The 26,270-nt window shown below is 51.5% G+C and overlaps 9 protein-coding genes across 9 annotated transcripts; 6 read left to right on the forward strand and 3 right to left on the reverse strand.

The window, feature by feature from the left end:
- Positions 1 to 475: 475 nt before the first annotated feature.
- On the forward strand, positions 476 to 5,198 carry ALTATR162_LOCUS3623 (uncharacterized protein; the record flags this gene model as incomplete). The annotated part of the gene is made up of 3 exons (XM_043311231.1): positions 476 to 500; positions 854 to 1,391; positions 1,436 to 5,198. The coding sequence occupies 3 exons, from the start codon at positions 476 to 478 to the stop codon at positions 5,196 to 5,198; spliced, it is 4,326 nt and encodes a 1,441-aa protein (XP_043167166.1).
- Positions 5,199 to 7,309: 2,111 nt separating this feature from the next.
- On the forward strand, positions 7,310 to 9,289 carry ALTATR162_LOCUS3624 (uncharacterized protein; the record flags this gene model as incomplete). The annotated part of the gene is made up of 2 exons (XM_043311232.1): positions 7,310 to 7,638; positions 7,693 to 9,289. 2 exons carry the CDS (start codon positions 7,310 to 7,312, stop codon positions 9,287 to 9,289), a joined length of 1,926 nt encoding a protein of 641 aa, XP_043167167.1.
- Positions 9,290 to 9,970: 681 nt separating this feature from the next.
- ALTATR162_LOCUS3625 (uncharacterized protein) lies at positions 9,971 to 10,864 on the forward strand (the record flags this gene model as incomplete). The annotated part of the gene is made up of 1 exon (XM_043311233.1): positions 9,971 to 10,864. One exon carries the CDS (start codon positions 9,971 to 9,973, stop codon positions 10,862 to 10,864), a length of 894 nt encoding a protein of 297 aa, XP_043167168.1.
- Positions 10,865 to 11,899: 1,035 nt separating this feature from the next.
- Positions 11,900 to 13,127, forward strand: ALTATR162_LOCUS3626 (uncharacterized protein; the record flags this gene model as incomplete). The annotated part of the gene is made up of 2 exons (XM_043311234.1): positions 11,900 to 12,193; positions 12,426 to 13,127. The coding sequence occupies 2 exons, from the start codon at positions 11,900 to 11,902 to the stop codon at positions 13,125 to 13,127; spliced, it is 996 nt and encodes a 331-aa protein (XP_043167169.1).
- A 1,252-nt stretch (positions 13,128 to 14,379) lies between these two features.
- Positions 14,380 to 17,784, reverse strand: ALTATR162_LOCUS3627 (uncharacterized protein; the record flags this gene model as incomplete). Its single annotated transcript, XM_043311235.1, has 3 exons — positions 14,380 to 14,734; positions 14,792 to 17,575; positions 17,624 to 17,784. 3 exons carry the CDS (start codon positions 17,782 to 17,784, stop codon positions 14,380 to 14,382), a joined length of 3,300 nt encoding a protein of 1,099 aa, XP_043167170.1.
- Positions 17,785 to 18,065: 281 nt separating this feature from the next.
- ALTATR162_LOCUS3628 (uncharacterized protein) lies at positions 18,066 to 18,858 on the forward strand (the record flags this gene model as incomplete). The annotated part of the gene is made up of 2 exons (XM_043311236.1): positions 18,066 to 18,141; positions 18,191 to 18,858. The coding sequence occupies 2 exons, from the start codon at positions 18,066 to 18,068 to the stop codon at positions 18,856 to 18,858; spliced, it is 744 nt and encodes a 247-aa protein (XP_043167171.1).
- A 310-nt stretch (positions 18,859 to 19,168) lies between these two features.
- ALTATR162_LOCUS3629 (uncharacterized protein) lies at positions 19,169 to 20,936 on the reverse strand (the record flags this gene model as incomplete). Its single annotated transcript, XM_043311237.1, has 2 exons — positions 19,169 to 20,774; positions 20,839 to 20,936. The coding sequence occupies 2 exons, from the start codon at positions 20,934 to 20,936 to the stop codon at positions 19,169 to 19,171; spliced, it is 1,704 nt and encodes a 567-aa protein (XP_043167172.1).
- A 466-nt stretch (positions 20,937 to 21,402) lies between these two features.
- Positions 21,403 to 22,931, reverse strand: ALTATR162_LOCUS3630 (uncharacterized protein; the record flags this gene model as incomplete). The annotated part of the gene is made up of 2 exons (XM_043311238.1): positions 21,403 to 22,820; positions 22,901 to 22,931. 2 exons carry the CDS (start codon positions 22,929 to 22,931, stop codon positions 21,403 to 21,405), a joined length of 1,449 nt encoding a protein of 482 aa, XP_043167173.1.
- A 1,634-nt stretch (positions 22,932 to 24,565) lies between these two features.
- Positions 24,566 to 25,561, forward strand: ALTATR162_LOCUS3631 (uncharacterized protein; the record flags this gene model as incomplete). The annotated part of the gene is made up of 1 exon (XM_043311239.1): positions 24,566 to 25,561. One exon carries the CDS (start codon positions 24,566 to 24,568, stop codon positions 25,559 to 25,561), a length of 996 nt encoding a protein of 331 aa, XP_043167174.1.
- Between the last annotated feature and the right edge of the window lie 709 nt (positions 25,562 to 26,270).

A 26,270-nucleotide genomic window follows, 5' to 3' on the forward strand; every position in this document is an offset into this window, starting at 1 on the left:
ACCTTGCTATCTTAGCGTTGATTTGAAACTACAGCTTTGTCAAATCCCACTCCAGGCTGTCGCGTTTCGTCCGTAGAGGCTGTGGCCATTCAATTCTACTAGGACAACTACTCCTACGCTGTGGATGGCCCTGTAATTATATGTTAACCTCTTCTAACGACACAGCCTTTATACTTCCAGTCCCTTTTTTACGATACTTTGCGCAAACATCACGGGCGTCGAGCGATAAGGCTCCAAAAGCATACTTCGAACGCGAGCCTTGAGTGATCTCTTGGCCCCAAATCACTTTAGCTTGACGCCACCACTTGCGCCTCGGGAGGCTACCATATATAACTCCGTTGCCCGCTTTTCATTTCTTTGCTCCTATTTCGTTTCGTTGTCCTTCCCTCCAAGGCTGAGGATTGCTGATCCGTCCACGCTGCCCCCAGCCTTGTCCACTTCGACCTTCCGTCCTTCGGTTCATGCTGCTACCAAAATGGCTTCCACAACCTCTTTGCAAGGTATATGTGGGGATCCGCGATGCGACGATAGGAACGATCAAAAAAGACAACTGTTCTTTTGTGCGGACTGCAAGAGCTGTCTATGCGATAGATGCTGGCCTCTCCAACCTACACATGTATACTCGGAGCACGAGCCGCTAAAATACCAAGCGTATTTACAATGCATACGCCTCAAAACGATCTTGAACACGCCAACATCAGAGGAAGATCTTGAAGAGCTCCATAGCCAAGATAGAAACACAACGTGGTTCGGTGAGTCTTTAAAACTCTTGAAAACTGCATAACATGACTCCCAATCTCTTATCCTAATCACACGAATGCAAGAAATGACAAAAGTGCTGACCGCTTCCCAGGGATTGACAGGTATCAGGACGAACGACCATTCCTGCAGGACTTTGACACCTTCAAACAACTAATAAAAAACTCCCCGAACCCAGATCAGATAAGGTACCCACAACTCGTGTCCTTTATTGGCGAGACCAGTGCCGGCAAGAGCACGTTGATCAAGATGTTGATCGAGTACGACCAGGCCAAATACGAAGCCAACAAGTCCAACTTCCGAGCACCCGTCCCAGGAAGTCCGCTCCACGATTCCACACCTACATCCGCAGACGTTCATTTATACGTTGACCCTGCTACATGGGAAGAAGAAAGGCCAATATTTTACGCGGACTGTGAGGGCCTCAATGCAGGAGAACGCATTCCTATTGGAGCTCATTCCCGGAGACAGATGAAAATGGACAGTTCCCGGAAACTGGGTCTGCGGGCACGTTCACTAGAATGGGCAACGTCAGACCAGACACGGACCCGTCAATATGCTGTCACCCAGCTCTATCCTCGCCTCCTTTACACCTTCTCCGATGTGGTAGTTTTCGTATTGAACAATCCAAAGTGAGTCTGCCGTAAGCTAAGAGACGCCATGGCTGACAACTTAGGACATTCGAACATGGAGTGCTCCCGAAACTGCTCGACTGGGCGTCGTCCTCGCTCGAAGCTAGTACCAATCAAGGTACACTACCTCACGCAATTATCGCCCTCAATTTTACAAACATACGTATCAAATCCCGTCTCTGGACGGTTCAAGATGCAACAAACGATCTGCTGGAGGTTAATGACCACTTGATAAACCCATCATACAGCAGCTCTCAAGTGACGAAGCTCGTGGAGAAATGGAGGAAAAGGAACAGATCCATAAAGAGTCTTCGCGATCTTCTTCATTGCTACTACGCTTCGTTCCAGGTGGTCCGTCTTCCGGAAGCCAAAGACCTCCCTCGTCTTTCAAGACAAGTATCACAACTCCACGACACCATTGTAGAAACATGCAAGAAATCGTATCTGAACAAGCAGAAAGTCGGTCTGTTGTCCTCAGCCGAAGATCTGAGCTTCTACATCCAACAAGCGTTCACACATTTCTCGAAAAATCTGGACCACCCATTCGACTTCAAGAGTTGTTCCTTGATTCGGAATCCAATACCCCAGAACTTGGGTGGCCACATTCTCCGCGTTGCTATTCTGATGCAGCGTCAGTATCCAAACAAACCAGGAGACTGGATATTCGAAAATCTGAGTTTCATGGTGGCTTCTTGCTTTCTCTATGATTGTACAACTTACAGAAAAGGGAAACCACACGACCTGTTCGCAGATTATCAGCCGAACTTCCAAGATGCCCTCGTTGAGTTTTGCTCCTCGCATTGGCCTTGCGAGTTCTCACACCCTAAAAAGGGGCGGTGTGTCAATGTAAGCAAGCGTCATGAAAAGGGTCACCAGAACGAGCGAGGCAAGGTAACGGATGGTCGCTACATTTCCAGCTTTACTGCGGACGATTACAAGAAGACCTGGTTGAACTCGCTCAAGACCAGATTGCGAGATGCACAGGAGGATCTACAGCATGAGGAAGACGGCTCCGAGGCGACTGGTCCATTGGGCCCTATTCGGAGAGTACATGCCCGTAACATATCGAGTTTCTACCGTCACGTCGGCGGCGCACCAAAGTTCAATAGTCACGTTACGTGTCTATGTTGTCTCATGCGGCCTCCTGAACAAGTGCTTCGATGTGGTCACGTGCTCTGCACTGAGTGTGTCAAAGCATTTGGCACGGTCAAGAATTGCACAATAGAGATGAAGGAATGCCCCTTACATATCGAAGATTGCAATTGGAGGAGCCCTTGGCGAATTCGGATGAAGCCTGATTTTGCAGGTGTCCGTATCCTTTCTCTTGATGGGGGAGGTATTCGTGGTGTTGCAGAGCTTGAGGTTCTCAATCAGATCCAAAAGAAGCTGGGCGTTCAGATTCCAATCAGTGCTTTCTTTGATCTGATTGTTGGAACAAGTACTGGAGGAATCATTGCGTTGGCTCTTGCTGTAAAGCAATGGTCCGTCATCAAATGCATTGATGAATTCAAGCGCCTCTGCAAGACGGCGTTCTCGCCTCGGGAATTCCATGGCATCGCCCCTCTTCAATACATCGCCACTGCTAGTCACGGAAGCACTTGGAAGACTACGCCGCTTCATGAGGCCTTGTTCGAGTCACTTGGAGACGAATACCTATTTGGCGGGCCCCAGCGCTCGGATAATGTAGCCCGGGTAGCCGTGACCACAACCGACGAAGTAGCCACCAAAGGGATTGTTATCGCGAATTACTGCCGAAAAAATCCCAAGGACGACAATAAGACCTATAAATTTCTTAGGCCTAGCGAGCCGTATGCCGAGATGAGGATATGGCATGCTGGTGCAGCAACTGCTGCCGCTACGCCATTCTTCAAGCCATTCGTTCATCCAGTCACCGAAGAAACATATCTCAATGGGGCGTTTCACAATAACAATCCAGCATGGGTGGGAAATCGAGAGCGGCAATTACTGTGGCCAGATGTACAAGACAATCATCCAGACTTACTGCTATCGATCGGCACATCACAGCACCAGCAGGCTGTGGCCGACAAGTTCCGCTCTGAGAGGTTCGAGACGCAGCGCAAGATGCCCTCGCCTATCAGTCACGGCAAAGCCAAACTAAAGGCGACCAGCAAGGTCAAGCATTTTGCTGGAATGTTTCAATATGGAAAGGCAGCGATTAACAAGTTGGAAGATTCAATAAACTGCGAGCGTCAGTGGGAACAATTCTTGGACGGAACGGAGCGAGGTGCCGCTCACCGTGAGGATTCGCGCCGCTATATTCGTGTAAACCCAGATATCGGTCGAACCCCGCCACATCTTGATGCTGTAGGCGAGGTCGAACGACTTCAGTCAGATGTTGCCCGATATTTGAAGGAGCCTGAGGCTATGACTAAGCTTGAGGACATTGTCTTCCGCTTAGTTGCAAGCAGCTTCTATTTCGAGCGGACACACGCGACAAGAGATATGTCCCGAGGAACCGCGAAGGTGAGAGGGAAGCTACAATGTCGCTTCGAAGAATCTTCAGAGTGGGCAAAAGAGATGGGTTTATTCTTTAAAAAGCATCAAAGGGCGGACTTTCAGCCTCATTTTGATACTTGGGACGGCGTTCAACAGCATAGCAGGGACAAGATTAACCTCGACTCTTCGCGCATTGAAAGAATGGCCAGCCATGGTGAACTTGACGCTCAAGAAATTGAGCTGACGGTAGCAACATCCGGGAGAGATGCAGAGATCAGGCTTCATCTCCACACTTCATCTGGCAGGACCAAAGGCTATCCGATCAGCGGCTTCCCTCGCGACTTTTTCAAGGAGATTGATCGTGTCGAAGTAGACACCGAAGAGATAGAAGAACCGCCTAAGGACAGGGTATTAAGATCTATAAATCTCCCAGGCATTCCAACGATCAACGTGCTTAGTGGGAAGGGAACGGCAATGCTAAGACCTGGAGCGTCGGGGAGCATCTCGGAGCAGAATCTCAGCACACAACCACATGGTTTGAACGAAGACGCTCGGCGCAAATCAGACTTTGCGGCTCGAGCTACGCCAGAAAAGGCCTCTCGGGCACTGAGCCTAAAGGCGAAATTCTCAAAACTCAGTCTGCACAACGAGGCAAAGTCGCCACAACAGCCAGAGAGGCGATCTCGCTCAATGGAGATACCATCCAGGGGCATACGGCGTGACAGTTGTCTTGTTACCCATGAATATGAGCAACAAGAATCGCGCAGTTCATCGCGGCATCGCACGAGTCTCGGCACGGACTCGCCGCCTGAACAGCCGCAAAGAGAACGCGAAATGGCTAGTCTTCCTATGACGTCGTACGAAGCAGCTCAGCAAAAAGGGGACCAGCACACACCATATATAGCTCCAGACACGAATCCGTGCTCTTTCTCGCCCAATCCTATCCCACGAATGAGCATGCCACAGTCGAGCCCGACACCTTTGCCATCAGGCTTCACCAGTACCGCGGCCCCCTCAAGTACCTACGAGTTCTACTGCACCGAAAACGTCTACTTGTCGCCCCATACCACGGCCACCCAACCGCGGACTCAGCATACTACTTCCACCTTCGACGATACCCTTCGCGCTCCTGCTCAGCCAGGGCATATAGCTACTCGATCCCCACCTTTGAACAACCCTTGCTATGAGCGGCCGCCGTATGAAGCTAATGAGAAGGTGGATTTGGAACTAGAGTTTGCAGTGCAGATTAGTCTTGCGGATCAAGACGAAGAACAGCGAGAGGAGCAGAGAAGATTAACGAGAGCGTTAGAGGAGAGTCGAAGAGATGCGTATTGGTATCAAGCGTTTTAGTGTTAAGGCAATAAGAGTAGGAGCAGGAAGGTAAGTAAAGAAGACAACGAGCAAACTATGTATGTTAGGCAATGGTGCACACGGTCTTGTAGTTCAAGGTGCCGTTCTATTTCATGAATCCTTCCAGTATCAAGATCCGCCGTGCTAGGTTTTGATACAAGCAAGTTGTCTTGCATCATGGCATGACTGAATATTCACGTCATCTAGTCTCGCCCGAGGCTGTGACTTGAATGGCACTGTTCGAGGTTAGCAGCGGAAAGCTGAAAACAGATCCTAATGTTCCTGTCCCCCGCCCTACCAGTGATTATCAATCCTCCAGTCCATCAGTGGTGCTCTCCTCGTCACTCCAGTATCAATCTCATTATCCACGACACGTCCACGCATTCCCAAGATGCCCATCTATTCACTAAAATACATGGGGAAGAAGGTCAAGAGACACCCACCTGAAGCCGTCGCCTTGGCGATATGATTGAGGAAGTATGGAGTCGACTCATATGACAATAAAGCCTGTTATGCTAACTTGTGTCATAGAAGTCCATGGCGATGAGAAGAAGAAGACAGCTAAGAGATCAACTTCCATCTCGAAACTGACAGCGAGAACGAAGACGATGACGATGACACTCCTGATGAATCTTACGTACCGCCCGGGCATGATAAGGATAACGCAAGCACCGTCATGTCGGTTGACAAGCATGGCTTTGAGCAAGAATTAGAGGAACCTATTAACAAAGAAGGACTGTTGATTACGTCTTGCGTTGGCAAGAAAAACTAGGAATTGGTTAAGGAAGAGGTCAAGGAGTACGCAGAGTATGCAGAGGCCAGCAAATACGCGGAAAACCAATTAGGAGCTATCCTCACAGAGCTTGTACGTTACGCCTTCCAGGCTTCTCCCTTGGGGTAATACACAATACTGATATGTGTACAGAAGGCTGAAGTAGATGTCACCGTGAAGGATACAAGGGCTGCAACTGTTGACTGTGACCTACAAGGCCCGGACTTCTTTCTTCGACAAGTCTCCACAAATGCGGGTCATGGAGTCGAGTCAGATGGTTCGACGGCCTAAGTACGGTATATTTGCGGACGTAGATTCCAAACCCAACTCGCCAGACGTCAGAACGCGCTCGCGCGAGGACGGACCGCGGATACGAAAGACTCCGAGTAGATAGATGCTGGGCGACTGGCGACGCCGGATGATGGAAAGGCCTCTATCCGTGATCATAATCAGTCTAAGTTTAGATCCGGAAGCGGCAAGCGGCTTCGTGTTCTCGACTTTTGACTTACTCATCAGGAAAGAAGGTCTCGGTACTATTCAGAAATGGCTAACCCTCGATCGACCTCGGATCGGCCCTTCCCATAGCCTCACTCTGTACGTATACCTATACGGCCCTGGAGGGCAACTTTGAACGTTGCGTGATATGTCTACTGTATACTAATCACACCAACGGCTATCTACGGGAGGATAATCATATTTGTAGACTATGCTCTCGAATCGAAGCCCTTCCATTTCGACAATCGAGTCATGTCCTTTTGATACAAGCGGCTTGTCTTGATGGGCGAGATTCACTTGTTAAAGAAGAGCCAAGATTTTAGCAACGAGCTGTCTCATGCCTGTGTGTGCAACTAGAAATGACGTGGACAGACTACAAATTCCGACTACAAGCTGTCGGCACGGGAGTTGCGGCTTGTCCTCAGCCTCGACCATATCTAAATGGGACCTGTATGTCAAATAGTACTATCAGCTGTGGATCGACATAGTAGCTGCCGACCTACGATAGGCGAGCTTGTAAAGGACCCTTGTTGTATGGAAAGAGATGCTATCATAGTTCCCGGTATGACCTAGCTCAACTCGAATTTCTGGGTCTAAATTACGTGGGGTATAGTTTCTCTTGTTATGTCGATACTCTTGACAAGGAACAGACGGAAGGATTGATTTCCGTTTCCGAGTCAGAGAAGGGAACGTACTTTATACATCAAGTGCAACCGCGCTGCTTCTTTGTTCTACAGGCTTCAAGTCTTCTTAATACACTTACTCGAATCATAATCGAAACATCGATCCTTCATAACAACATTCTCCGACTGTTCCCTACAATCGGAATTCATCTATTATCACGATGGAATCATCTTATCACGTGGAAGATGTTAGTGAAGCAGTGCTTAACAAATACGCGGAGGAGCGGAACAAACGCCTCAAGCAGCCTGGCGTTATTCAATATGTCGATATTCGTTCGAAGGGTCTCGAAACCCTTGGTAAGGACCCTTGGGTGGACTATGAAGATCCGCGAGTTAAAAACCCTCCTCTCCAAGACGGCGATCACATCAAATACCTCATCACTGGTGCTGGTATCAATGGTGTTGTCTTTGCAGGACGACTGGTTGAGGCTGGTGCCAGTAGCAATGAAGTTGTGTGTGTTGATATTGCAGGAGGTTTTGGTGGCACATGGTATGTGCATCTTGGTTATTCTCGATCAAAAGTGTTTACTAACAGATTTCAAAGGTACTATAATCGCTACCCAGGAGTCATGTGTGATGTCGAAGGCTATTGCTATATCCCATTTCTCGAGGAAACGGGCTATCAACCTCGGCATAAATATTCATACGGTCATGAGATCAGACGCCAGATTGAGCGAAGTGCCGATCACTTCGGTATTCGAGGTCAATTTTGCACCAGCATCGATTCAGAGGTTTGGGATGAGGAGAAGAAAGTTTGGGTCGTCACCATGACCCGTACTGTTGGCGAGCCATCGACATCAACAACATTCACTATATACTCGGAATTCGTCCTGATGTCCAGCGCTCCTTTCATATTGCCAAAGATTCCGCAACTTCCGGGGTGGGAAGAGCTTTCCCGGAAGAAACATGTGTTCCATTCCTCTCGATGGGACTATGAGTATACTGGTGGTACTCCCGAGAAACCTGATCTCACAAAACTCCAAGGAAAGCGTGTCGCGATTATTGGTACTGGGGCGACTGCTATCCAGATTGTACCCGAGCTGGCCAGGTGGGCTGAACATGTATATGTCGTTCAAAGGACACCAACGCATGTAGGACCTCGCAACCAAGCCGAGACCGACCCCGAGCATTGGGCCGATATCACGAGCAAGAAAGGATGGCAGAAGAAGCGAAGATTGGCATTTGATGCATACGTTAGTAACAGCAAGGGATACGGCCTCGATCTGGTAAATGACGACTGGACGCATACCCCGGCCGGGTCTGGCTTCCTCGGCTCCAATTCGAAGATTGTCGCTCCTGACAAGGTCGAAGAGCACATTAAGGAACTCCATGCGCTAGACTTTCCGCGTACCGAATTACTGAGAAAGCACGTCGATGAGATTGTCAGAGACAAAAGTACTGCTGAAAAGTTGAAAGCATGGTATGGAAGCTGGTGTAAGCGCCCTTCCTTCCACGACGAATACCTCAAGACCTTCAACAAACCAAACGTCACGCTAGTTGATACGGATGGGAAAGGCCTCGATCGGTACACGGAAAATGGTATCGAGTACAACGGCATTGAATATAAGATTGATGTTCTTATCCTCGCCACCGGGTTTACGCTTGACCCCGCCCTAGACCCCTCAGAGAAGATGCGCGCTAGTATTCAGGGACGCGATGGCATTACGATGAAAGACTATTGGCATTCCCCGGACGCTGGGACACTCTTGGGCGTCGCAATGCCTGGCTTCCCTAACCTTTTTGGCTTTTTCAATCGTGGCTCATCAGCTACGTGGAATCATACGTCTAGTGTGGACACAGAGGCTACGCTCGTCACGAGTATTGTAACGCAGGCGCAAAAGCAGGCGGGACAAAGTCAACGAATCATCATCGAAGCGTCGGAGGAGGGTGAGAAAGAGTATGGTCTTGAAGTTGCTAAGAGAGCAGCTTGGTACAGCGTCATGCCCACATGCACGCCCGGCTACTTCAACGGCGAAGGCGCCGCTTCCTTCCAAAAGCAGGAACAGAAGACCAAGGAACAGCTTCTCCAAGAAGGGAAGAAAGTGTCATGGGGCAGCGGGCCGGTAGACTATAGAGAAATGGCTGAGGATTACGCTGCCAACAAGAACCTTAGAGGGTTTACGGTCGAGATCGTTGCATAGCAGGCATGAATGACATAGTGTCAAGCAAGGCTGTAATGGATGCGGAGGTCGTAGATAAGGTGCCTGGCTTTCTCGGGCTAGTATGGTCAAACCAATATCATCCGTATTATCTGGTTCGTGGTTTATCGTGTGAGTTGTCCGGCGGGCGCCGAGGCGCACCAGGATGACGAAGAGAGTGAAAGTGGCAGGACAAGCGCTTGCTCGGTAGGGTAAAGTGTCGCCCCGCCATTTCGTGTACCCTGCATTTGCGTTTGCTCGACGTCAACGATCCAGTTTGCAAACCGCATTCAAGCTTGCGTCCCACTCTCTTTGCGCCGGACTCTCTTTCTTGCGGCCACTTCCGGCCTTGCTTTCCCATACCCACTTCTCACGCGCTTCTTTGACTTGAATATTCTACTCATCAGTACCCCGCACCTGAGATATTGTCATCATCATCATCATCATCATCATCATCACCATCACACAGCGCAACCACCGTTCGAGTTCGTCGGTGCGGCGGTGACCAAGATCTGATCATCACGTGCGTCAGTGTTCTTGGTGTTGTCCGATCCAACGCTCGGAAGTTGGTCGCGCGCCAGCCCAGGCACGGCTTGTAGTCTGACATTCAACCTGGTCCCCGCTTACAGTCTCCACTGTTCCACCCACCCTTCACACGATCAGCGCTGCGCTCACGTTTCCACCATGGAAAACAACCTTTCCGCCGCCCGAGCATCTCGGCGCTACCTCGACGAGCGACTTCGCAACGACTGGGAGTATCCCGACGTGCCCGCAGTATGGTCAGCCTCAGACGAAGAAGTGCGCGACGCTGCCGATTTTCGCGAACGCTACTACGGCGAGTCTGAATCTGGCGACTCGGATCAAGAAGATGAGGGCGCCGGCCCGTATAGATTCGACAATCCAGAGAGCATCGGCGATGCAGTAGCAAACACCAGAGAGGCCCGCAGAAGGCGTCGCAAAGAGAGACTGGAGCGCGAGATGAAAGATAACGAGGGATTGAGAATCTGGGTCGAACGACGAGATGTGTGGACGGGCGCAGCGAGCGTCAAGAAGTACGGCACGAACAGACAAAGGCACGCGAATCGACCAACTTCTGCAGCGGGCTACTCTTCCGAAGAGCACGCCGTCACGCCCACCGGCTCTGAATCGCACTCAATCACAAGTGCAACGCCAGACACGTTTGACCTGGTCCCCGTTGCTGCGCGAATCCTCGCCGACAACCCAATCCGGGCTTCGATTGCCCCCAAAGCATACAAGGATATCTTCCAGAAGATCGTAGTTTCGTCGCGCACGCCCTCTGTTCCCATCAATCTCGCAGACATGACCAAGGCGTTGGTACAGGGCTGGAAGGACACAGACGAATGGCCTCCAAGGGTTGGAGCGCCCGATCCTCTTGCCGGTAAGAAGCGTTCCGTCACTGGAACTGCGTCCAACGGACATCAAGGAGGCTTCATTGCGCGACATCCTCATCTAGAGAAGAGCGTAGACGGTATGAAACGGATTCTACATCTCAATGGACATCACGAGCACGGGCATGATCATGACAAGGAGCACGTGCATGGTGGAAAAGAGGGCTGAACCAACGTTTGGATTGAGTCAGTGCTTGTTCTTCACAACGCTGATGCATATCATTCCAGGCAATTCCCTCTTCTGCGGCCACCCCGGAATTAACGAAGCCGTACCTACGCCTATGGATCGCATGAACCTGTTGCGTCCTTCAACGCCCTCCATCGATGCGGCCAGAAGCAATCTATGGTCGACGGGATAGGAATCTGATGCTTATGCATGGTCCCGATGAGGCTAGGGCATTCCAGGCGTCCAGACTGTAGCAGAGCTGAGGCTGGCGTCAGCATCTTCACTCCATGATAGGGAATTCAAGGTTAAAGAATGGGCCGAGCTGCGAACGGTGAAGGCTACCGCTCTCGATAAGCTCGCATGTAACTAGGACTTCTTGTTCGCTGCGAGAGACCGGAGATTTGTCATTGCTAGATACCCCTCAGACATAATCCAAGCTTTCACTATCTATTGCTTATATTAAACCGGCAGAATCGCCTGACCGTTCAATGTTTGCCTTGCAGCTTGAATATCGGGAGCACTAAAAAACGCGGTACCCGCTCGCGGGATCGACGTCAATGATTCGGCCGATAGCGTGACATCGGGCTGTCGGCCGTCAACGCGAGCGAACCCACGACTAGGTAGTCATTTTACGCCCCCCTCGTGCGGGGTTGTCGAAGCCCTATGTCCAACGCTGAGTGGATCGTGCCCTGGACAGCAACGACAGTCTAATACGTATCGATTGCAGCGCTCCATCTATCTCGCGCTCTCGGGGTTGTCGGCGACCGAATTTGGACTGCCACTACCCACCATGTAGGCAGGTGAGACTGTTGGGGTGTTTATGCAGTACGTAAACGCTGGGATGCGCGAACGCTGGCGGGTGATGATCCTCTGTGCGAAAGTACACCGGTGTATGGGAGGGTTAGGAAGAGACTAATTCCGCGAGCGCATAAGTGTTTGGGATAGCCTCCTCTTTTCTTGATTCCTCTGCCTTATCCCTCTTACGACCGACTTCTTCTTCCTCGCTGTTAATAAAGATCCATACAATTCTCAACCATTATGCCAGGCACACTTCAGGCACCACAGCCCAATGGCGACGTACCTTCGCGCCGTGGAGTCTACCTCCTCACACACCCTCGCTCGGCATCCAATCTCTTCCAGACCATGATGGCCAAGCAGCCTGAGTACCAGAACTCTGGCTACAAACTTTTTGAGGCTGGTTTCGCTACCTTGACAGAACTTGAGAAGGGGAAGCTGAGCGAGTGGCCGGAGGAAGAGCGAGAGAAGTTGTATGAGAGTTTCTGTACGGCGTTTGGCAAGTTGGAGGATGAGTTGGACGATTGTGCGAAGAATGTAAGTTACGCATCTCTACTTAAGGAAGGGACAAAGCAGAGAAGAGAAAAGAAGACGGATGAGGTCGGAGGTAGTGGGGAATCGGAGATATAAACTGCGCCACAACCGCACGTTGTCGCGATCCTGCTGCGGGATGGCGTGCTCGGGTCGGCCCATCTATGGAACTTGCAATATCACCAACTCCCCAACCCCAAAATAGAAAAAACATCTGACTAACAATCAACAAAAAAAGGGTAAACAAGCCTTCGTAAAAGAGCACACCATCTTCCTCTCCGCCCCCGACAAAATCTTCTCCTCCGTCTATCCAGAGGATAACCCGCCTTCTCTAACCGTCCACCAACGCGGTAGTGACCCTCACAATGGCATCCACACAAACCCCACATCTGTCCCGGACTCCGTCCTCCTCTCCCTCCAACCCATCTTCCAGATCCGCCACCCCATCCTAATGTTCCCCTCGATGCTCCGCGCGCAAAAAGATTGGAAGTCCGACGCCCGCCCCCGCTCTCTCTACTGCCAGACCACCCTCACACTCAAGCACTCCCGCGCCCTGTACGACTGGTACGCCAAGCACGGATCCAAAGCTGGCATTACCCCTCGCGTCATCGACGCCGACGACATCATGTCTAACCCTGCTGCCGTCAGGCAGTTGTGCGAGCAGACGGGGTTGAGTGCAGATGCTGTGCAGTATGAGTGGGAAGAGAGAAAAGTTGAAGATCCGCTCATGGCGAGGTTCCTAAGCACAATTAATGCTAGTAAGGGGATTAAACCGGGGTTGGGCGCCAAGGGCAAGACTTTGGAGGTGGAGAAGGCCAAGTGGGTGGAAGAGTTTGGGGAAGAGGATGCGGAGGATCTCGCGAGGTTTGTGAGGGATGCGACCGAGGACTATAAGTACCTACATAGCCGGAGGACTGTGGGTGATGGCGTGGAGGCGTAAATTTGTGGTAGGCTTGGTGGCTTGTATGTTATGGGGTTGTGAGTGATGTAATAGCTGCTTATATGTTGTTCGTTCTTCCGAGTCGGAATTGTTATTGCGGATACTGTACCAGACTGAGGGATCGCCGATCGAATCAATACTTGGACGTTTGATATGATACAGGCGGGGCGTTGGACACGCAAGGCTCGAGTGTGCTTTTAGACCTATTCGCAGTATACGTATGAACTTTCGAACTGACCATACTGTTACAAGATACAGAGTCACGCCCTCTTCCTTCCCAAACTCTCCATCCAACTACCATGCCCCACCCCCTCGCCCACTTAATCCCTAAAACAACTCCAGTCGTACTCGCCATTGTAGCACAGCGCATACGCCCCGCCACCATACTGATTCACGCACGCCCTCGGCGTATCTATACTACGCGGCGTGGCTTCACCCGCAGTATACGCACACCTCCAGGCGTTGCACCCGCCTCCTGCAAGTGACACGTAGCCGACCCAGTTGCCCCCATACTGGTCCCTGCAGGCGCGGTTCATGTCGATGCCGCCGAGGCGGCCAGCGGCTGCGAGTGTGGGGATGATGAGGGCGGCGTAGATGCTTAAATGCATGGTTGGTGGCTTGGCTATGGTGTGTGTGTGTGTGTGTGTGTGTGTGTGTGTGTGTGTGTGTGTGTGTGTGTGTGTGTGTGTGTGTGTGTGTGTGCGAGGAGGGCGAGTAGAGGATTGTACGAGTTGTTTACGTACTTGGTGAGGACAGGTACGAGTAAGTAGGTAGATAGGGATGTTGAGTGTTGGTAGAGCACGAGGTGAGACGGGTGATGAAAAAAAAAGGACTCGGAACTTGGATTTTATAGTCATACGGGCTAGGTGCGCTTGTCTTGTTTGATTAATTATAAGCTCGCTAAACTGCACCGTACAGAAGCATACATGATCTAGTGTCTGTTATAAACCTGGGGGCTTTAGTGAGTTGCTCGAGTCTAGTACAATATTACGCCCCGCATACACGACCTCGTATGTAGAGCTTATTAGCACATTAGCCTATAGATGTTTGATCTGGCCGAAGAATTCGCTTGGGGTTAATATACAGATTTACGTATAGTTAAACTAAGTACACTGGCTTTGTAGATACGCCGGGAAGTACACCATTTCCTCCTATCAACCAGTCCACCTCACGATGAACCTATCCATGTTGTACAATGCTCATATCCCTATACGCTTGAATCCCTCCTTACCATCTTACCATCGTCCGCAGCTCACTTCTTCTTCCCTTTAGGCGCCGCCTTAGCCTTGCCCTTACCCTTCGGCTTCACTTCCTCCTCTTCATCCTCGTCATTATCATCCTCCTCCTCTTCCTCCTTCTTCTTCTTCCCTCCCTTCTTAGCTGCGGCTTTCTTGGGCGCAGCCTTCTTCTTCGGCTGCTTCACGTACTTGTCCTTCGATAGGTCTACATCGTCGTCCTCTTCATCTTTGACTTCCTCCACAACCTCGCCATCATCCGATTCATCAATCGCTTCCTCAAGATCCGGTTTCTCTTTGGCTTGTTTGCCTTTCGGCTGTGTAACAGATGATGCTTTCATGAAGGGAAGGGGATGGGACTGTTGATTGTAGCTGTAGATTTTGTTAGTACTGGGCCCTATTATAAGGAGGAGTAGAGTAATGGCTTACAGTCGTGTAAAGGTAGATTTAGTCTGCGACTCAATCTTAACTTTCTCTTGATCCATCGGCCCAACACCCAACTCCATGATCGCATCAAAGTCATCTTTTGTAAGATAATAACTATCCATCAGTTCGATCACAGCCGGAACAGCATCTTTACCCTCCTTCTGCAGCTTGTGTACCAAGTCGTGCCAGAGAAGAGGTACATATTGCTGCCGAACCTCGTGGCGGTCACCAGAAGAACGTAACCGCATATGGGCTTGAATCTCCTTGATCATGCGACTAAGCTTGTTGGTCGTGCTGTTCTTTCCTAGCCACGATGTGAAGCGCGTCCCATTTCCGGCTGTGCTACCAGAAACGAAGCTGGCGGGTCGGACGAAGCTGAAGACGGCGTGTGCAGGCATCAGACTCCACTGTTGTTGAGAGCCGTGAATCATGCGATCGACGAGATCACCGTCGCTGATACTGTCGGCTGCTTGCGATACCAACTCAAGATTCTTCAAGTTCTTCTCCTTGCCGGAATAAGGCCCAGACAAGATAGGGTTTGTGCCGAGGTAGTTCTCCTGCAGCATCAACGGACTAAACTCGTGGTCGTTAAAGTAGAGTTCAATCTTCTCATTGAGCGTGGCTTTGCTGCTCGACGCAAACATGCCACCACCAAGGATTTTCTGTGTAATGTCCCACGGCTTCAAGATGACATGCTTCTCCCAGTTCTTTGACATCGTCTTGCCCTTGTCGAAATCCATGGCGTCCTGGTCGAGTTTGGCGGTGGAGATCATGTTAACGACTTGACGAATGTCAGAGTGGCTGCCTTCGATAAGTGCGTTGACAACTGTCGGAGGCAGCTTCAAGCCTTCTCGGAAAGCAATAGTCATGACGCGTGAGCGTACCTGGTCGACAGTGGGACGTCTGAAGGGCAAGTCATAGGTAACGTAGTCGAACGGCTTCATCTTCGGCAGCTTCCTGTCGTTACAGATGAGAATCATGGGTACCTCTGTCTTCTTGCATACTGCTGCGAGTGCACCGACACCACCGCGGTCACCCGCAGACATGCCGTCGACTTCGTCCATGATGAGAACGAGCTTCTTCTTTGAACCCTCGACCTGCTTTCCATCTCCAGCAAAGTACCCGTGGAGTGAGTTGGTGCTGAGGACGCCGCGTAGACCATCTTCGATTAGCTTCTTACTTCGGGTATCACTGGCGTTCCTCTCCACAATGTCGTAGCCTTCGAGCTTTGCGACAAGATGCGCTGCGGTAGTCTTGCCTATACCAGGTGGTCCATGCAGGATGATGGCGCGGAACACTCCACTACCATCTTTACCAGCCAACTTGAAACCAGTCTTGAGATTCTTCGGGAAGGCTTGCAGCCAGCGTTGTATCTTCTCGACTGTTGCTTTGTTGCCGCATATCTGACCAAGCGATGTGGGCGCATACTTGGTGGTCCATAATCGCGAGTCAACAGCAGGGCCTGCACTGGGAGCAGTAGCGGGAACTGCTGAACCCATCTTCTTACTGGCTGCCGCAGCTGCCGCCGCCTGCTCTTTTTGACGCTTCTTCTCCTCCTGTTCAAGCTCGGCAGCTTGCTTCTCAATCTTTTCCTGCTCCTTGCGTTGCTTCTCAGCATACTCGGCTTGGGCCTTACTGTCCCCCTTGTTGCCGGCTGCTGTCAGTTTCTCAATGAGCTGTGTCAGTCCATCTTCATCGATGGTCTTGATGTTCATATCTCGGATCTTCTGCAGTTTGCTAGGGCCAGCATCTGTGCCTAGTACAACATAGCTGGTCTTCTTACTTGGAGCGCCAGTGACCTTTCCGCCGTGTCGTTTGACCAGCTCTTGGCCTTCTGTCCGACCCCATCTTTGTAGTACACCAGTAAAGACGAATGTGAGACCAGCAAGACATGTATCCGAGCCCTGTGGCATGTCACCGGATGAACCTCCAGTAGGCGCGGCGTCGCCACGACCTGCGTTTGCTTGCCAGTTGAACTTGGCGTTGTCATCCTTGAGTGGAGGTGTGGGCGCACGCACTGTAGGAATGCTGTCGTAAATGGCCTGGATATCTGCGCTGTCTTCGACATCTTCCTTCTTCGCCTTTTTTTTTGCTGGCGATTTCGCTGGAGCGGCTTTCTTCTGTGCTTTCTTCTTTGGCTTCTCGTCCTCCTCTTCTTCCTCTTCATCTGATATGGGTGACTTCCGCTTCTTGCCTGCAGTCGATGTCTTCTTTGGCTTACTCTTAAGCGCTTGCTCATCTTCGTCAGGCTCAACAAAGTCGTCTTCTGCATCTATATCCTTCATGTCGACATCTTCGTCTTCTGGATCGAAATCGTCTTCGTCTTTGATTGTCTTTTGCTGCTTAGCGGGCGCTTTCGGTGTTCCGCGATGTGGCAGCTGTATAGGGGTATCGTCATCGCTCTCCGGCTCTTCCTTGTAATCGTCCTTGCCCTTGCCCTTGATGTTGTCTTCGAAGATGTCGTCTGCGTCGTCTAGGTCATCGTCCGGGAACTCATCTTCGTCGTCCCGCTCGGCATAGGATGTGACGGGCTTCTTTGCGCGACCAGATGTTTTCGCATTGGATGCCGGAGTAGCCGTCTTTGGCGCTTTTCCGTTTGCCTTTGCAGGCGCCTTCTTTGGTGTTGTAGCAGGCTTGTCCGCAGCTTTCTTGACTGGTTCGGTTCGCTTGGGCTTATTCGAGCTGCCAAAGAAGTCGGATGTGGTGGTTTCTTCGAGTACTGGTTCTGGTGTGGGTTCGCGCTTGACTTTCTTCGTGGCTGGCTTCTTTGGTGTCGCTTTCTTCGGCCTATGTATTGTCAGCTTTGATGTCACCAAGAGAATGAGAATCATTTACTTTGCCTCTTCCTCATCATCGTCAGAGTCTTCTACGACTCGACTTGCGCGTCCCTTCTTCTTGGGTGCGGCCTTCTTCGGCGCAGGCTCCTCCTTCTTCTGCGAGCCCTGACTACCCTTTGGGGGACCGCCGCCAAAGAAGCTACGGATGTCGGCAGGCATCTTGATGATACAAAACGCGTCCAATTAGTAACTTGGATTGTGTCGCGTTCGTATACAAGTGTCGAGCCTGACAATGGGTGGGAATGAGGTTTGGATAGGTTGATGAACGCCAGGCGCCGTTGACGTGCACGACGCGACTTCGCGCGGTCATTAGGCACTTAGGCAGGCGCATGAACGCCACGTCCCGCATGCGCCACAGCAGCCACAGCCAGATCTTGGCATCAGAACTTCAACACCAAAGTTACCAAGCAGTTGCAAGACCGACATCACATCACAACGCCATGCCGCCACCAAGGATACCACAAAGCCTACTGGCTCAATTCGGCCGATTGAACATCACTACATCGCGGCCAACACGTGCGACGCCCAGATCTCACTCACAGCAACTTGAACTAATACCATACAGTACTCCAACAAACATGCCTCCCTAAACCCCAATCCACAATCCTCCCCTCTGTTCGCCTCTTCTCTTCCACTCCCACTCGTTTCAACTACCTCGCTCCCAAAGCTGGAGAATCCCGCAAATCAAGAAAAGGCCGCTGTCGCGTCCCCACCGGCGGCTCCATGCGCGGCACAACCGTCGTCTGGGGCGACTACGGCATACGCATGCGCGACCACGACCGACGCATATCTGCCCAACAACTCCGCATCGCCGAAGAAACCATCCGCAAAAGGCTGCGTGGCATGAAATTCCGACTCTACATGCGCATCGCAGCCAACATTGGTGTGTATACGTCTGGCAACGACGTGCGTATGGGAAAGGGCAAAGGAAGTTTTGATCGCTGGACGGCGAGGGTAGCGGTTAGCAAGATTATTTTTGAGATTCAGGGCGACTTGCACGAGCAGGTTGTTCGGGATGCGTTTAGGCTTGCGGGCAACAAACTTCCTGGTTTGTATGAATTCGTGAAGAAGGGCGATGCGCCTGTCATGGGTCTCACAAAGGTCGGGTTGAACGGAATCACAGAGGAGGATCTCAGGAGGCCGAGGAGGAAGGAGCCGCTTGAACAGACGGCGGCGAGGTTGCCTGATGCTTCTTCATCTGCGCCGGCAAATGGACCGAGGGTGGAGATGTAGATGGAGGATACAGAGGGCATGTATTAAACTGTACAATCATGAGATTACAAATCGGACAGGATGATGAATCTCGAGCTCAGAGTTCTTTTACGAGCATTCCATATGCATTGCTTATTTACTGAGCCTAAAGGGTAAGGTATAGCCTCTTTACTATGTGTTATACTGTGTAGTGGTAATTTGCTTGTGCATCGACTTCAGTCACTTCATCCCGGATGTCGACTTCAAAAAATGTACAATCTGATAATTGATGGGTATGTAGTCTCCTCCTAAACAGCCCGCCCCTTGCAGGCTCCGCTCCATTTGTACTCCCTCACGCCTTGTAAAGCGTATCCAAAAACCCCTTTGCCAAATCCACAACAACACTCTTGTTAGGCAAGCTTCCTGCTACACCATACAACGCCGCGGTATCGCCCTTGACGGCGCCCTTTGCGCCTTTTCCTTCGGCAATACGCTTCCGCTCCGCATCCCTAACCTCCTCTGTAACCTCCACAAGATCCTCAATCAATTTATCAACAACGGCAACAATCGGCAGCGTGACAGCCACATGAATAGCTGGCGGACTCTGCAGGGCATTCAAATGCCACCCCTTTGCACTCATCCCATCCGCAATATCATAGATATCCAACGTGTTAGACAAGAACGCAACGACGGAGACTTTAGGCTGCCCAATTATTTTCAAATCGGGGGATAACTGAGGGTTCTCCCGTATAGCAGTTTCAATCTTCTTCATGCCACCAACGATCTTGTGGCACGCGTCTAGATACCCGTTGGCACCTTGCTTGACGAGACTGGCCCAACATCCTGCAATCAGCGCACCTGGGCGGGAGCCGGCGATAGAAGGGGATGCGTAGACGCCGCCGGACCAGTCGGGTGAGATGAAGTATTGGTACTTGCGGTAGACATCCGATCGATAAAGCACCGTTGAGTTTCCTTTGGGCGCGAAACCGTATTTGTGCGTGTCGCAAGATATGCTGGTTACGCCGGGTAGACGGAAGTCAAAGGGCTCAAAGTCGAAGCCCGCTTTGGGTAGCATAGGTATGATGAAGGATCCTAGGCAGCAGTCTACGTGGAGGGGAATCTTCTTCTTGACGGCGAGCTTGCTAAGGCCGGAGATGTCATCAATGATGCCGTGGGGGAAGTTGGGCGCAGAACCGACAAGCAAGACGGTGTTTGGGTTGATAAGGCGGGAGACGGAGGGGAGGTGGACCTTGTAGCTCGGTGCCTTGCAGGCTACGAGGTGCATCTTGATCTTGAAGTATTCGCATGCTTTGCGGAACGCTGTGTGTGCGGTTTCGGGGAGGATCATCTCGGGTTGTGTGACGCCACGCTCGTGATACGCTTTGTTGCGGGCGGATAGACAGGCCATAAGGATGGATTCTGTGCCGCCGGATGTCGTTACACCAGCTGCGTCTTCGGGTGCGTTGAAGAGGGAGAGCACCATGGCTACGATCTCAGCCTCCATCTTCCTCACACCAGGGAATACATCAGGATGGATAGGGTTCGCCACAGTGAACTTGCCAAACGCCTCCGTTTGTAGTCTGATCAACTCGTCCCCACCATGGTAGACCGCACCACTGACTCGGCCATCTTCCCATCGGGTATGTTCCATGTCGGCCAGTTCACCCAGCTTCTTGCGCACCTCTTCCTCACTCCATCCTTCGCTGGGTAGACTGGTGATGCGCTCGACGCCGGGCCCGCTCGGAACAAGCTTGCGTTCGAGTTTCAGGAGCGATTCAGACACTTGTGCCTGTACTTTGTCGCGCACACCGGGAAGTCGAAGGAAGATGCCGTAGAGGTAGCGCCGGATACTGATGTAGGCATCGCTGATGGAGCCGAAGATACCGCGACCTTTGAGTTGGTAGAAGGTGATGCGTGCCCAGCGGAGAAGGAAGAGAACAAAGATGATATTGCGCAGACTAGATACATCATATTAGTATGCCACGCATTCAGTCATCGCCATCACAAGGGAGGGTCGCATACACATCGATGTTCAGGGCCACGAGCTGGCCGTTAGCGGAGCTCTTCCGCGCATTGAAGGTATCGCGTAGACTGACGGGCAGTCGCGAGGAGCCAGGCATCGTGGGCTAATTGTGATCAGAGTCTCACGTCGACGCTCAGAACATAATAGTAGGAATGCGAAGTCTAGGTCGCCGGGTTGGCGCACTGATTAAGCATTGCGAGAGGGTTTGCCATGTACGTCAAGCGCCGTCTATCACATGTCGCATGCTCTCGGAACGCCGAGGAAGCCGCCTCCGATGCATTAGCGGGGCAATGCCGCTTTGGGAAGCAACACCTACATAACAGTAACTTGGAAGTGTGATGAAAGCGATAATAGGTGGACTATAACTTGTGGCAAACATGATTCGACGTTTGTTAATCTATCACGGTGGAGGAGTGATGATGCCGAGGCAGGGCAACATGACGCGGCCGAACAACTGGACGCCATGATCTTAATGCAGATGTATTCCCAAACATCCTGTATTCGCTGTATGCAGTTGTAGCAATTAGTAAAACGCTCTCTCCATTCTTCAATCTATTGACCAACTACATCTGTGCATGCCAGCGATAATGCGCACCCATGGCAAAGGTTGGCATTTTTGCTCCACAAGCCTCGCACCGGAACGAATCATCATCAACCACATCTTCATCCTCAGATTCCCAGACATCGGTAACGAGGGACTCTACACCTTGCGACGATGTGGGGATATCCTCAGAGCCATGTCTTTCCAGAACTTGTTGCCCTTGTGCAAGTTCTCGTTTCCGTTCTTTCAGCCAAGGCTCCTCCGCCATGTATTCGTCTTCTTGTGTTTGATCCGGCTCTTCCATCATCAAAACCCTTTGCTCAAACATCACAGGCTGTTCCATCGCCCATTCTCCTTGTTCAGCTTGATTTTGAGCCGGTTCTTCTTCTTCTACCCTCCACTGCCTAAGCACCTCATCCTGCCTTTTAAACATCTTGCCAATATCTCTCCCAACGCCGCCCTTCTCACTCGCCGCATCTGCCATGTTCGTCGCAGCGACGTTAACCAGACTTAGATTCCAACCTCGTTTCTCCGGGTGGAGTTTGCGAAACAAAGGGAGTAATGTCTCGTGGATCAGCTTATCAACAATCGTACCCATATCTTCCTTGAAGCTAAACACGAATGTGGGCATGGATGCAGATTTGGAGATCCGAGCAAAGGACCTATTACGGCTACCATCCGGATTCTGAGGCGGGCGCGGCCGGGTTGATAAGCGGATTGTCTTGGGGTGAGCAAGCCAGCGCTTCATGGGTTGTGAGGTTTCAGACCCTGTATGTTGATCGTTGACATCATCATCTTCTTCTACTAGGTCTGCGTGCATCCGCTCAAGCAATCTCCTTGCGAGCATCCGCAGCTCCTTGATCACCGCTTCCAAAGTATCCAAGCGCATGTAACTATCCTCGATACTAATCTGCCGAGGAATCTCGCGAGCCTGGCCGACTTCTGTATCGTCACATCCGTTTAGTAGACCCCATACTTTGGTTCCCGTACCATGCGGTACACCCGGACCGCCGAGTATTCGCTCGAGCTTCTCTGGACCGATGCCGGGATACTTTCTTACATCGCGTACGAGAACTACTTCTTTGGTACCACCGTACACAAGCCCAGCATCAAAGTCCGCTGGCCTTTGTAGTACGTGAGCACGAAGTTTCTGTGCTGTTTTGAACCCTATGCCGGGTATCTTGCCAACTTCGTGGTCATCGATAAAAGCAGTTACATTGTCGACACTCTCATCGTCTCCGTCACAGGTATACCGTGGGATCAATGTAGTTTGGGCATTGGGCTTATATGTGTTGCCAACGAGCTTTGCCAGGAGTTTGTTAGTAGAAATGCCTACAGTGGCCGTGTACCCCTTCTCTTCCTCGAGTTTGGTTCGTAGGTAGTGTGCAAGATGACTTCCTAGGGCCAATCGGAGATGTAGCAGATCAGGTGAGGTGGTTCCTGTAAGCAATTAGTTCTACAAGCTTTCGGCTATGCATAGCATCTCCTAGCGCATACGATGTGATCTCGTATAGTCGAACTGTATACTATTGGTGGCAGATCCATAAGCATGGTCGCTGGTCTCAGTAGCCGCAAGGAGTCAGCAAGGGAACCGTCAGCCTTGCGGCTTGCGATCCAGACAGCTCTGCTACGCCACATCGTATACGCCATACGGCCGCCGTATGCAGCTTACCTAAGTTTTGAGTCGCCGTTTTGGGATATAGATGACCCGTCAGCCGCGTCGCATCAAACAGAAATCCTGCGGTGGGGTTATCCTTGGCAAGACAAAAGAAGGCGTTGGTAAGATGGTTGGAGTTGAGGATGCTGACATTGTAATCGATAATGTCGGTGACATCTAAAAACACCTGGTCCGCGACTTAGCATGACTCGTCGTATAGAGACGGTGAGAGATTTAGAAATTAAGGCAAGAAAAACGACATGGACAAACGTGGCGGTGTTGAGACACGAGGGACACGGAAGACGAACCTCATCAAAGCCTAGTCTTTCACAACGCGAGTTCCATGAAAAGGATCGCAGGAAAGCATACAGTTCTTTGGAAGCATTCCGGAAGCGGGTGAGATCTTCGCCGAGGACAATGACTACATCTGGACAGACTTTCTTCGCTTCGTGGATCAGCTGCAATTTGTGCAGGCCCTGCAAGTGTCAATAAGGCGGGTGATGGCAAGACAGGCGCATGGAAGGTCTAGGATGGCGTACCCGTCGGCGGGCCTCATAGTTGCATGTGACGACTATCTGTTTCTGCTGCACAGCCAATGGCAAGCTTCGTAACGCTGGGTTCTCATGTTCAAATACGCTGGCGTAGAAGCAGTCCTGTGGAGATGGGCAAACGGAATACGTTAGTCAATTGCGCAAACTTGGCCGCACGCGGTTAACAAGTACGTACGTAGTCCTAGAAGGATACGAGAGTTGAGTTAGCATGTGTGGAGGAGGGCCGTAACATTCCGACAGCACCGATGTTGGTGAGGCCGAGTTTAGGGCGACCAAGGCGTGAAGGCTGAGCCTGGTGCTTACGAACAAAGTGGACTATGACGGAGTCGAGCTGTCGTTTCAGTTTCTTCATGGGAACAGAGGGCAGAAGAAGCGCCGATGGACGTGAAGCAGCAGCAGCAGAGATGTTTCAGCAGCGTGCAGTGGAGATGCAGCAGGTGGAAATGCAGCCGAGTGATGAAGCGCGCGTGAAGCCCCGACGTGTGTGGACGGCTTCGAAACGCCCACACATGTGCCAAGCGGCAACAAGGAGGCTGCCCAATCACGACATGCACTCTCGTGCTGCAGATCGTGCGCGCTAGCCGTGGGAACCCGGAACCCTGCTCGTCCACGCCTTTGCCACCCTGCATCTATCTTTGGATCGGCCTAGTGTGTATTTTGGGAGCAGCCCCAGCCAGGCGCTTCGTGTTCAAGTGCACCTCCGCGCGTTGGGATGCGCGCCGCTGCGGATCCACCACGACGGACGGTTGGTGGCATGCAGCACCCAAGTTTGGTTAATAGGGACAGGCCCCTCATCGAACTCGGCGTGTTTTGCCTTTGTTGCGTATTCACTGATAGTAAATAAGTCGACCCGGCTCCCCCTCGCCCACAGCACTGGCAGTATCAGCAGCATCATCTGCCTTCCCAACCGGCACACGCCTATACCACGCCACACGCCCATACACACGCGCCTCCCCACGCGTCACCCTATACACATGATGCTGTCCACTCTGCAGCCATCACACCCTTCGATGACGCCGTCGTACTCGCAATCATCTGCCATGTCCAGTATGACTGCACAGCTGCCTATAATACCCCCGCGCCAGGCCCCGCCACGGCCCAAACTCTCCATCAACACTGAGCAACCACGCATTCTGGGCAAAGGAGCCAGTCTTCGTCTCGAGACTCTCAGTGCAGTATCGCCAACCGTCCGCAACACCTTTTCCAACGCCTATGAACGCCCAGCCACTGCCCCCGCCCTCCAACGCCCGCAGAGACCCCAGCTCTCGATTGAGAGTGACCAACCCGCCTTCACCAGCGCCTCTATCAGTGCATCCACACCGAGCTCAGCATCCACCCTCTCATCGACACTCACATCCGCCTCCAACGACTCGGCCACCATCTCAATACCCTACAAGCAGCCCCACAACCTCGCCTCAATCCTCTCCAACAGCCCCGCCCGCTCAATAATACCACGCAAGATGGCCTCGAACCGGCCCATGTTCCCCGCTGAGAAGCGCGTCTCCTTCCGCACACCACTGGAAGAGGAAATCACAACCACCAAATACACCCTCGCCCATTCCGACCTCGACTCGTCCAGCTCAACTCTCTCCTCCCTCACATCCACCACGTCCAACTCAACTACAACAAGCGACTCTGACGCTTCAGCCTCATCCACAGCCTCAAAACCAACTTTGAGTCTAAAGGCTAGCACGATTTCCAACACCAGCATATCGCCTCTTCAACTCTCCCTCAAGTCTCTCAACAGTTCATCGTCTGCCGAGAACTCACCGCGACCCAAATCCCCCCGCACAGGCGAGAAGAGGGATTCCTCGTCTTCAGAAGACGACAGCGATTCTGCTCCCGAAACACCCGTCGCTGGACGACGGAAGCGGACGAGGGACTGGCGGTGGACGCTTGGTCCGCTGCCATCTGACAACAAATCGTCGCTATCGTCTGTGAGCGACGCCACGATTAGTGAGGATAGTAGTTGATGGGTTGGACGCATGATTACGAACTGTACAGAGCGGGAACGAAGATGACGGGGCGTTACATTTACATGGGCATAGGCATTTCTCGGTGTTTTTGTTCGATTTCTATGATACCACTTGCATACCATTACCATTGTCCTGGGCGACAATATTTGCATAGCATCGATATACTATTATCACCACCACCACCACCACCATTACTACTATACTACGCAATACATACATATTATTACTCACACTCTTCTTCGTCAACGGAGTCGTAGTGATATTACATTCTTATCTCGCATATCAACATGGCACTCTGTACTAAACACTACAAATTGCACTTTGCTCATATACAAGTCGTATGATGTAGATGTGGACATCGCTTCTGCGATCATCGCCGTGACTTGACCATGTGACAGGATCGTCTGTCGATCAAAACCCACAGCCACATACCACACATGACAAAGACTTATGGACGTTGCTGATCTTGCAGCGTTGTGCAGGTGCACGCGAGAAAGCCCACTAACGCGCATGTATATCAAGCATTGGAGCGGGATAGCCCAAACGCCTCTGCCACGCTCTTGCTTCGCCTCCCGTCCAATCACGCCGCATCGACTATGACATCATCATCATCACCGCCAAACTCCCATGTACTCCCAAAAACGTTTGGTTGCAATTTAGCCAGAGTCCATGCCGTAAAAGGATACAAGATCCGAACACGAGCCCA

The sequence above is a fragment of the Alternaria atra genome (genome assembly GCF_907166805.1).
Source record: "Alternaria atra isolate CS162 genome assembly, contig: 23, whole genome shotgun sequence".
Classification (NCBI taxonomy): Eukaryota; Fungi; Ascomycota; class Dothideomycetes; order Pleosporales; family Pleosporaceae; genus Alternaria; species Alternaria atra.